This window comes from Athene cunicularia (assembly GCF_003259725.1).
Source record: "Athene cunicularia isolate RWA chromosome 4 unlocalized genomic scaffold, athCun1 chr4_part1, whole genome shotgun sequence".
NCBI lineage: Eukaryota > Metazoa > Chordata > Aves > Strigiformes > Strigidae > Athene > Athene cunicularia.
This window is the reverse complement of record NW_020799098.1, coordinates 9,146,029-9,158,399: the sequence shown is the minus strand read 5'-3', so window position 1 is coordinate 9,158,399 and position 12,371 is coordinate 9,146,029. Positions and strand designations below refer to the sequence as shown.

General features: G+C 37.4%; 1 protein-coding gene across 1 annotated transcript in view; it reads right to left on the bottom strand.

Moving 5' to 3' along the window:
* The window catches only part of CFAP99 (cilia and flagella associated protein 99), a 63,081-nt gene extending 50,716 nt beyond the window's left edge, over positions 1-12,365 (bottom strand). The window contains exons 1-2 of the mRNA XM_026847222.1: positions 12,353-12,365; positions 9,426-9,553 (exon numbers count right to left, since the gene is read on the bottom strand). Of these exons, the coding sequence (XP_026703023.1) occupies positions 9,426-9,545 (120 nt within the window). The 5' untranslated portion in view covers positions 9,546-9,553; positions 12,353-12,365. The remainder of the gene's footprint in view (positions 1-9,425; positions 9,554-12,352) is intronic.
* Positions 12,366-12,371: the final 6 nt, after the last annotated feature.

Genomic DNA, 12,371 nt, shown 5'->3' with positions numbered 1-12,371 from the left:
CCCCCCCCCCCCCCTCAAATCTGTATCTCATATTTGATATGAGATATCTGAGAATTCACCACAAAAGGCAAAAGCAAACCTCTGCAGACAACAGTAGCTCTGATAATAGAAAGTCCATGGTAAAACTGGACAAGCCCATTGCAAACAAGCCCAACAAAGGCAACTATCCCTGCTAGGAAGCTAGAGTATAAATTGTTTCCAAAATATTTGATTAGAATCTTTGAATTCACCTGCTGAGTACTTTGATATATATGTGTAAAGTGCTACAACAAACCAGGGCTTATCAAATGTACTTTGGAGAGATGACCAAAAGTAGACAAGCAGCTAACATGATTGACACCAGTGCCCAAATCATATCTCCTATGCAGTTCAGACTACAGCATAAAAATACAATTGCATATTTATATTTATTCTTTTACTATTCTGAGTTAACAAGTCAGAAGTTAGTTATTTGGACAAACACAGAAATAAGTGCTTACTCTTGCTTACTCCCTGAGCAAGAAAGTACATAACCACTACATGGCCTCAAGCTAAGCAAGAAGGTGACAGGAGGTGCACCATGGGGACAGCTGTGCCCCAGAACATCAGTACTGACTGGTAATTCTGTGGACCATAGGCCAAAAAGTCTTGTCATGAAATATTATCAATTGAATCTGCTTTCAACTATAAATGGTACTAAGTTCCGTTTCTACATATAAAAATTGAGAGTAGTTAAGCAGCCTGCAGCTGTGTCATCCAGGGAAGTGATCTCATTAGAACTCATAAAACTAAACAAGACTGGACAAGATCAGTACTTGGATAAGAAACTCAAAGGTGAGCTATTGTTGGTTAAGCCCTGCTGATAATCTAGTGAATCAAAACCCAACTCAATGCTTTAAAACAGGATACTCTCTGCATAAAAAGTGCCTTGTGTTCTCAACAAATTTAATCAAGGATGTTTACTGTTTATCTGTATATCTGAAACCATAATTGCTTTGGGAAAGTAATACATTGGGTAGGTGTCACTGCTAGCACTAATTCCTAAGGGCATTCTTTCTGTGTGGCTTTCTGTTGTAGTTTATGTCAGTGGCATATATTTCTGAAGTGGTCAAATGATACTGAAACAGTACAATATGATGGCAGATTGTACATTTATAGCACCTTTTGTATGAGGTTCTCAAAACACTTCACTAACATTAATTACGTTTAATGAGACTCTTTTTGGCTAATATTATTTTGCTAATGCAGGAACTACGGTATGGAGCAAAGACATTTTCCCCAGGGGACACACTAAGTCACTCGTAGCAACAAGAAAAGAATTAATAAACACTAATTTGTGAGCCTTTGTTTTGTCCATCAGAATACCTTCTTATCTTTCCAAGTATGCTTTACTGCATGTATTTCTCCATAACAACTAGCAGTTAGCTATGTTTGCAGGTATGTTGTGTGAGTCCTTCTGCATGAGGAAGGCCAGATAATTTACAGGTGAAGGTATCACATGCAGCTAGCATTCTGTTGCACCAAATACTGAAATTTGTCAGAAGACAAAAATAGATCTTGAAAAATACGCCTATTCTATGTTCAGGAAACAAGCTTTCTAATGTTACAGCTCAGTATTTGTTGTTTTGTTGTGTAAAGCATAGTACATATAAGATAGATGAATACTGGATGGTCCTATATTTTTAATGTTTTGGAAGCCTATATATTACTGTGTTGACCAATGGCTGCACTGGATATAAGTAAAATACAGTTATATGTGTTCACAATGCCATTTCCATACAAATACCTGGCAGTGTTCTCTCTATGGCATTGAATTTCAGCTTTTCTGATTCCCAAGTGTTTGATTTGCAAAAGAACGGTTCTGTCTGAAATTATCCTGAATGATCCTGTGAAAAAAATGTGTGTCTTGTCAGAATATATGCTGATTGGCGTTATCTCCCCCCTTTTGAGAAATCCCTAATGCCCTTAGCCTGCTTCCATTGACTTGTTTTCCTTGCTCCCTGACACTTAGCTGTAGCTGGGAACCAATCAATTTTCTTCAAGGAGAGAAGAGACTGTGTAAGAAAGCTTAAGCATAGGACTTCGTACACAAACAACTTTCAACATGTGTTAGGACAAGAAACAGCATGAATTAAATGGAGAAGTATCTGTAAAAAGCAAGCTTCGGCACTGTGGGTGTATGGTAATAAGGATGGTTACAATGGGACCTGTTTAAGGGCCAGAGAGATCAGAGAAGTACGGGTAAGGAGAGAAGGAAAAGCTCATGTTTCTGGAGAGAAGGAAGGAAAGGAATATCAGCTGTGGTCTGAGACTTCTCATGATAAGGATTTAGTTTAAGGTGAAACAAACATTTTAGAAAGAAGATAATATTTGATAAAAAGATAAAATAGCTTTCACCTCCTGAGAGAACTGAGTAATAGTATGTGCTGAACTTGTCTATTTCTAGTGAGAATATGCACATTTTGCAGATGCAGTCTAATTTATAGTGCTACAGATGTCAGTGCTAGTCCTCTCCAAGGGTCTAATCAAAACGCTGTGGAAATGAAGGAAAATATTCCTATTGACCTCACTGGGTTTTGAATCAGTCACCAGAACCCAGTCTTTTTTCCCTCTGAAGTCAGTGAAAATGCTTCCAATAATTTCAGTGGGGGAAAAAACCCTGCAATCTTAGGATATAAGTAGGAGAAGGTACTGCTTCTGCTATTTACAGTCTATGCTGCAGTCACAAGCTAGTATTTTCATCTTCAGCTGATAATGCTGACCATCTTGAAGAGGTACAGTTAATGTTATTTTCCCTTGTATTTAATATTAAATCACGAGTGGGACACTGCAGAAAACTCAGATTCCATCCTTTCCTTAGAAAGATCCTAATCTGCATTTATGTCAGTAACTAATAATACAAATTAGACTTGTATAATTTAGTAGGATTTTTTTTCATCACGTATCAAAATAATCTTTCATTACATTATTTTCATATTTAAAACTAAATCTATGACTTCTGACATTTGGAGATTTTATTCACAGTTGAGTGGGCATGTGTGAGACACACAGCTGAACCAACACAAATGAGAACTATGAAGAGTTATGCCAAATTACACCATGTTCTTGCAAAATGGAAAGCTCATAAACAGGTTCATCTTGCTCTCAACATGAGAGGGATAAAGGAGTGAAACAGTGAATTTGGGGTGGCAGTTCTGATTTTAGAGAAATAAGCTTTTTAGTAGATGGGATTTATAAAGGTCAATATGATGGGTCTGATCCTGCAACTCTAACTGAAACAATTCCACTGAAAATAAAGGGAGTTATTTGCATGAAGGCACAAACATTGCATGGTAACTTCTCTTTTAAAATCTGTCTCTCATTATTGTAGCAAAAGCTTGATTCTAACAGTCACAAGGAAGAAAAAAATGCCTTGAATGCTTCAGCTAGGTACAAAACTTAGTCTTTTTTCCAAATGAACGGATGCAGTCCATTACTATAAATGGCCTGATGAAACTATATCCTTATGTATAATATACACTGGATAAAGAATCACTCTGGATATGGATAATTTTTGATAGATTTAATTGAAGAATATTTAATAAAATGAAGGGGGTTTAGTACACAAGAACAAAGATAGTATCTGGGTGGCATCTGTTTGATGAAAGGAGTATTAAAAAGCATTTAGGAAGATAAACAAGGAGAAGTAGTCTGGGTATTCAAGTGAAGAACAACAGAAATAGAGATTCAAATTTGAATGTGAATACAAAGAATTTAAAGAACCGAGATAGACTCAAAGAATTATTTTAAGTTAATGTGTTATTCAGGACAATTCAAACTGAATTCTGATTTAATAGCAACAAGGTTACAACATTGAAGCAAAAGCATTTACTTGCACTTACTATTTGGTTTTAGGAGGTTTCAGGGACACAGTATGATTCTTCATGATTGGAGGTGAAAGCTTGTTGCAACTAGGAATCACCCACCATATTACTAATGAACCTATGTTCTTATTGAAAATATTTGCAGTGAAAAACAAGTCCAATATTATGTTATAAACACCATAACTTACAATACAATAAACATGAAGATTGTAAATAATTACAAACTGAAGTGTAGTTTTCTTCCTGGAAGAAAATCAAGTCTGATCATTCACTGAGAACAACAATATAAATTATTTTTATGATGTAAAAATCACATGTTGCAGAAATAAATTGTATGGAGCTGAACACAGAATCACCTTTAGACTAATGTTGATCATAGCATTCTAATCAGAGGAAACCGTGTTATTTATCTCCCACTATTAAAGAATTAAAAATCCTTACCATATTTCATTTGTATTTCTCTAAAAACAGGAAGCTAAACAGTGACTTTCCCTAACTCCAATACAGAAGTGTCTTTCTCTCTTTCTTCCTGAGTGGTCTTGTAGAGATTATGTTCTCTTTTAACACCTTGGTTTTAAACACTATCAACTACCTGGCACTCTAGTAATTTATTTATACATTTCCATCACACCAAAAGAAGATTCTATCTTTATACATGCAGTGGTTTGGACAGACCTGAACTACTGTCAAAGTAACGATTTACTTCTTCTCTTTAAAATTAATTTTCTATTCCTTTAGTGCTAATTTCCTGATTCCCTATTTGTATATTGAAATACCGAGTGACAGCAAAATGCAATAAATGAAAAAGAAAAATGTATCCCAGCAATGATTGCATATGTTATCTGCTTCATCTACCTGGATTACAAAAACACAGGGAATGATGGGTGCTTTTCCAAAGCAGTACACAGGAATTAGATGTGCTGCCGCCATTACTGTAAATGGACTGTGTTATCCCACATACAGCTAGAAAAACTAACTCTTGATAGCAGTATCTAATGCCATCATTTCTCTATAAATAAAGATGGCCAACTACTTATACACACCAATGTATGTACAGAGCAATGCTTCTGAATTGCTCTGGGAGCAGACTGTACACCCAGATGTTTTCCAAACAGATTTCTTTCTCAAAGCTTGAGACAAGATTTCCTACAATGAGAGAATATGTTCAGATGGGAACACTGATATTTAAATAAAATTATAAAGATGCATTAAGAAATAAACCTAATAATAATCAAGAGGTTGCTGCTGCTTCTGTTGAAGTTAATGGATACTCTCCCATGCTATTCAAGAGGAACAAGATGAGAGTAGCTCACATAGTCTGATGCAAAGAACTGATATTTGATAGAAAGTTGTCAAATTTTCATTTTTTTAACTAGCTATTTGGAAATAGTAAGTAGTGAGAAATCAAATGAAAGGAAACAGCTAGGGATGAATTTTTGAAGTGGCACATGGGGGCCAAGCAGTACCTTACAAATTTGGCCTTTTGGTTTTCTTTTGAAAATCCATGCACATTTTGCCAACTGAAAAATATCCAATTTCATGTGTTTTGTGTGAATTTACACTGTAGCAGCACGCTTCCCTGAAAATTCTGTGTGCCCTTGCCATGCCCAGCCCAGGGCAAGCAGAACTTTCATGGCAATACAGGATGAGACTGGGACAAACCATGCTGGGTCAGTCTGGGAGCTCAAACTGATAGAAGGATCTGTCTTGCCTATCTTCTCTGTGACATCTGCCTCCTGTGGGCTTCCATTTGGAGAGAAAGATATATTTCTGATTTGATTAAGGTAGAGATAAGAACTGAATGTACAAGAACCTTGAGGTGAGCAGAACAAAACCAAAGATGTGAGCAGGACTTGCTGTACAGTGACAACAGCACTGGAATAATCTTGAAGAGATGAAACTAGGATGGGATAAATAAGGAGACCTGGGCAAGTAAGTGAGGGTAAGAGAAAGGACAGGGGTAGAAAGATGACGGAGCTTAGAACAGGACCCAGTTTATCTTTCTCTTCCATCTGACCAGTATTTGGCTAGCAGAGTATTCTGAACCTTTACAGTACAGCCACTTCCCAAGCATTGTGAACTCCCAAAACATAAAAATTTATACACAGTCTTTATGAAACAGCAAAATACACTATTCATATTTTACACAATGATGTATTTTGGCTTTTGTTTTAATTATTTATCTAACCTTACATGTAAGTAAAATTAGAGCATCTAGAAATTAAGAAGAAAATCTTGCTGAAGAGTCACTATGCAAACCCCTGGACTGTGTCACCTTCACAGCAGCATAGTGAAACCAACAGAAAAAGACTGATTCTATACTTAGTAAAAGATCTAACATGGAAATCTACCAGTTACTTCTCACTATCATTTGCAAAGCAAGTCTGTTTTCACCCTATGGCTTCAACCCTTTGGATTTCATGTATTTTTCTTTTTTTTATATGTTCATATTGTGAAGTCCTTCATTTTAACATGTATTTGTTTGCCCACTTTCACTTCTTTTCCTGTGCCTCACTTCACCAGCAGTTTTCACTGCTTTCATTTGGAAGGATTTGTACAAGAGTGGTCTTATGCCCCTGGTAGACAGTTGACGGGGATATCTGGATTGAGACAGATTGTGCCTTCCAGACTCACTTCCTTAGGACTAAACCCAACTTCCTTGCATAACATATTCACATTTATCCTATAAGAACCCTAAACCACAGTCTAAGATGCTGGCCTCTCTCTGTGACATTTCCATGTTGTTGTTCTTGTCAGCTTAATTTCAACAATGCTAAAACAAAACTTCAGTGCTCTCTTGCTACTTCTTTCCTCAATTATTGGTACTATTGCCACTCTGCCTGTCAGTCAAGCCCATAACCTCAAAGGTCTTTTTTCATGTAGACTACTCTCCAGGATAACATAACCAGTTTATGTGCATGTCTTCTTCACTCTTTTTGAACAGTAGGTTTCAAGTAGTATTTTCCTATTGCTGCATAGATAAAAAGCTAAGGTAGTGTCTCCAAATTTTCCATTTCACTGCAATAAACATCTCTTTCTTGGGTTTAACTAATCCAGTCTTTCTGGAATGTTACTGTTAGGATTGTTCTCCTACTCCGTTGTTTTGACCCACTTACTCTACTTGGCATCTCACAGTTGATTCTAGCACATAAAACGAAAGCTGCCTGTCTGCTATCAAGATGCTTCACAGCTCAGTTCCATTCTACCTATTATCTCTTATTCTTTACAGATGTCATCCCTCATTTTTGATCGGCCAAGGATGCCCATCTCCTCATTTAATTTATTAGATTTCCAAACAAGTAATTTTACTTACTTTTGATCAGTTCCTACAAACATTTATATTGCTCTTTGAAACCGACCTCATTCTGACAAAGGTTTTGCTCTGCAAAAGTCCTTTGCTAGCTGGTCCCTGCAGTTCAGGTGAGAATGTGTGGCTGTCAGAGGTACTTATCTCCAGGATCTGGCACTTGATAATACTGGCATCTGCAGTGGCTCCCACAGCCTAGCAGAGACACATTGGGGTGCTGAACTCCCTTGAACATATTCTGGAATGACCTGTGCATGATGCCTTTTTATTTTGAGAGAAATAACCTAGCCCAGAATTGTTCGTTTCACCAGGAACAACCACAAACTGCTGGACAACAGGCTAAAAAGTGTATTTTATGTAGGTCGTCAACAGGTTATCAAAGAACTAAACAAGAGACCTCATCTATCATATTAGAAGGTCGTACAGACTACAAACATCCAAATACAATAAAGAACAGAAGATAGTAACTTGTAGAAAAGTTGAGTCTGATATACTGCGTACCTAAGTAAGCAAATAAATATAAAGAAAGCTGTGTCTTGTACTTACTTAGATTTGTGCTCTAAGAATCTGACCCTCCTGATTTTTGTCTAGTCAGTAGTGCACAACACTAGATTTGTTATTTGTCATGCTCCTAGCATGAGACATACAGGCTTGAATCTAGTCCATGATTTAAAGTCACGGCATTTACCAGGATACAAACTGGAGGAAGTCTCTGCATGGGTCAGTTAATACCAGCTAATTGGTAAGTGGCCAAGCCCAGAAATGATGTGTACAAAAATACTACAATATTTTTAGGATCATATACTTACTATGAAACAGAAAGGAAAGAAGTGAATTTTCCTTGGTGAATTATAATCACCCATTTGGTACTGAAACAAAGCTAAATTTTATATAAACATAGATTTTACTTTTTATTTCCTTGGATAAATTTGCAGCGAAAGTACTATGTAGTAAGTGAGCTGAAACTATCCCAGAGAAACATTGCTGCCTTACCTTTGGCATGAGCTATCATCCCTGTTCTTCCCCTTTTAAAAGAGTTTTTTATTAAACTTAAGATTCATGTTTCTATAATGGAGTTACTGCTTCTTTTGTCTTTGTATCACCTTTCCTGGGCTGAGAGGAACAATGATCTGAATATTAATTTTTAGAAGTATTTATTTTGGAAGCAGTGGTAGCTGAATTTACCTGCTCTCTGCCCAGTGAAAAATTATTTTGAAATTGGATCAGTTCCCTAATGTAATTCAGCATATGAATGCACAAAGAGTTATGCCAGTACTATAGAGCAGGAAGGCAGTGCCAGAAACTAGGGACCTGAGTGGAAACTGTTTAAGAAAGCAAGCACCCAAGAAATGTGTATGGATCCACTGCCTCAGCCTCTGATTTTCACATCACACAACCATAGTTTTATATTCTTGCAGTCATTTATGTTTATGCAAAATTAATGTGAAAGACTATCTGACTGGATAGCAGTGTTTTAGACCTTACTGTCAGAATTGGAAATGAGCACCAGAGCTACATGGGAGTGTGGAATCAGAGCTTTGGCAATGTAGTTTGATAATACATGGCACGCACAGACAATAGCAGTCTAAACAATATTACTGTCTTCCCTTAGTGATTTTCTAAAGCTGATTCAATCCAGTAGCTGCATCAGCACAAGTCAGGGTGGCACTGAGGACAAAGTGATGGGAAGAGGTGACAGACTACGGTCAGGAAAGGCTGGGAACCGCTTCAGCCAGTATAGCTACCTATGGGCAAATCTTGGCCTGGTTACTTGCAGCATTAGATTAAAATCAAGTAGTTGATTTACTGGCACTTGCCTTCCGTCCCACTATTCTGATGGTCACTTATGTCCTCAGAGCAAGAATACCTGATCCTGTGAGTCAGCTTCTGAACTGCATTTGTACATTCAAATGGGTGCTGCTGACAGAAACTTCTATTTGGAAGGAGGGAAGGAGATAGGAAACTACAAAACAGCTTAGTAAGAAGTACCACTTCTTCCCTACCACTTCTTCCCTACCACTGACAGATCCATTTTAGAAAGTTCTTGCTTTCCTGTTTTTTGTTGCTACTCAAGCAGTTTTTCAATCCCTCTGATCTTTACTTCCTTGTTTTCTGGTGATAACCATAAGAAATTTGGACTGTACTCATGAATGAAAAACATCACTGTAAGAAAAATCTATGAAAGTTACTACATGTTAGAAAACAGGTATCTTTATATTTAAAATCACATAGTAAACCAAAGTAAGCTATGTAAAATAAACTGAAACTTACTATACCTTCAACATCTTAGCTGATTCATTCAAGAAATCCTCCACGCTCTGATTTTCAGGGTTAAATTTGTTAAGCTGTTGGACTATTATTGCAATATGTTTTCCATGGCTGACCATCTTCACCATGGAGAATCCTATAAATATAGCAAATAATTAATTTTTCATGCCTCCTTCGGTTGTAGCATAATGTATGTTGATAGGCTCATAGAGAAGATATACTGCAGCAATGTAGAAGAGAACATTTAGGTCAAGCTTTCAAAATCACAGTTACTCAGAACAGCTATCAGGAGAAATGAAAATATAGTACAAACATCAATAAAACAGATGACATAATTATATATTTCTTATTCTGCAAATGTCTCAAAAGATCCTTAGGATGATACCTAAAATGCTTTCTGTGTCAGGTTATTTGACGAAAAATCATTAAAGTGATACTAGAGAAAAGCATGAATTTTTGCACATGTGCTACACAGGTCCTATTTAATGCATTGCTCTTCCCAGTGAGTTGCAACTGAAAGCTAAATTTGAGTCTTAAATCTTATCACATGTTGCTATTAACAGCCTATTTTTCCAAAAGAACAAAAGAATAAGAACAGAGAGGAATTATAAGCAAGCAGTGAGACAGTGTTGGTCAGCAAGCCAGGCAGCGATCACAACACATCTGTTAGTCCAGGCCACCATCAAGGTTTTTGAAGGCACAGCAGTTGGTCACTTTTTACGCTTGATGCTTTGTTTGTGAAATGATGGGTTTACATCTATCTCACATGATGTCTTACTCATATACATAAGAGTTTGCAGAACTGGCTACCTCAATTTTAACATTAACATGACAAGAACTAGAATGCATTTGTTTATACATGTGCACATGTTGTATATGAAAGACCAATGACAGCAATGATCAGGGCTGAAAGTCATTAATCTGGTTTAGCAATGGGAAAAAATGAGCACAGAAGTAATTTTCCACAGTGAAAATAAAAACAAATTTTTGAAAATCATTCTTGTATTTTATATATCATATTGTGATGTTAGAAAAGACTGCTTGATCAAGATGATTCATTCCCACTGTGGTAAAGATAATTAATTTATTTTAAAAGGATATAATAACATTTCCAAATACAGTATTTTTATACTCTGCCTTTCAGCACTGCCATATTCAATAATAATGGCCTAAACCGCACTTTTAATTATTAATCTCAGACCGCTGAAAAAAAGAGTCTGTCTGTGATTATGTTCAATACAGGCATTTAGTTACCTGGTATGATCAAGGCAAAATGTCCAATTAAAAAAAACCAAAAAACAGTCCAGCAAAACAGGGCTGGATCATGACAAGGGATGGCAAATAAAAAGAGAGGGCTGCTGTGTCTCTGTCACAGGGGGAATCACCATTTCTCCACTCCTCTGAGAATCATGATCTGTTTCTCTGCACCTGCCAAGGTTCTTACACGCACAAGGGATATTCGATAAGAGAGAAATATCCCTGTACTCATTCAGGCTGAATCATAATTCAGGCTCCAACAGGTCTACCAGTGACAAATATTTTTTTCTTCTTGCGTAGTATAAGTAAGTTCGAGCTCTCATGCTGTGTACATGCTGATATTCAGCCCTCCCCTCCAAATAACGATCATTAAAACCAAAAACTGGAATATGCAAACTAAGACATAAAGTAATGCTTTGAGAGCTCTGGACATATAGGGGTTCTTAAGAGAAAGAACTTCACTTGTGATTGTATTTAAACAAATTGCTAATATTAACAACAATGCTTTGAAACACACATATCAGGAATAAAATGCTTTGCGTTATGACATGCACCCTTATTTCCACACAGCTATTTAGAAGAAAATCCTGATTGCTATGCATAAAAATGATATAAACTTATACTATGTACAAAATGGTAGAAATTTTCTTCTGCTATCAGATGTAGAATTTCAGTTAAAAGAGGTAAGAACCTGACTTAGCCTTCTTTTACAGTGGAGCTTGGAGATATTTTGAAAGCAATTACATAGGATAAGACTGGCCACAATAGCAGAGATGGTTTTAATGACTTGAAAGATTCATTTAGGTTTTACATTTGCTCCTATGTTCCTAGACTAGAAAGCCTGCGATTGCATGTCTTCTGATGAAAGCTGTCCTTAAAAAGAGGGCTGAACTAAGCCTCGCTGCAAAATTCCATCAGTTCAAGCAGGTACTGCTCAAAATGGAATAGGTGTTTCTCTCAGCTGTGCACTAGAAGACCACGCACTGAATACAGAGGACAGTTGTCCCAGTGGTTACATCCAGCCATTCTGGTTTAGTCTGGATCAGTGACTGTCACCTGAGCATAGCAGGGAGCAGTTCTGGGCACAGATCCTCTTTTCAGCAGATTTCTTCCCTAAGGCAGCAGAGCACCAGATGGAAAATGTTCACCCTTGAGCACCTATAGCCTAGATCTTACGTTTATTTTTAATTTGCATATATTTCTATGTTTTGTGTACCTACAACTATTTTAATTGACACAGTATTCTTTTATCTAGTATCTTGTGGAACTTTACAATTCAATATTCATTGCACGAAACCTTTTGCAAATAAGTTGTACCATATTTAAGAGATAAGTAAGCCAAAGGACACCAAGGCTGGCTGCTCGCCCGAAATCACAACAGTTGTTGAAAACTCTGGGAGCAGTGCCCAACGATTCTGTCTACAGTATAACACGGGCCCCGTTGGTCTTTTCTATTGTATGTATGAACACATAACAAACGAGTGAAGTAGTTATAAGCCTGCCCGGGGCACCTGACACTTTCACGCATTAGGCATTTTACCCATTTTTGTTTCCGGCGGTGTCATACAGGGCTACAAGCTCCCTGCAGCGCGCTGACACCCCAGGGCGCGCGGCGCCGCCTGAGGTTAACCACGCGAGCGCGCAGCGGCCCCTCCGCCCGGCGCTGCCCGGCCCGTACCTGACCGTCCCCTCTCTCA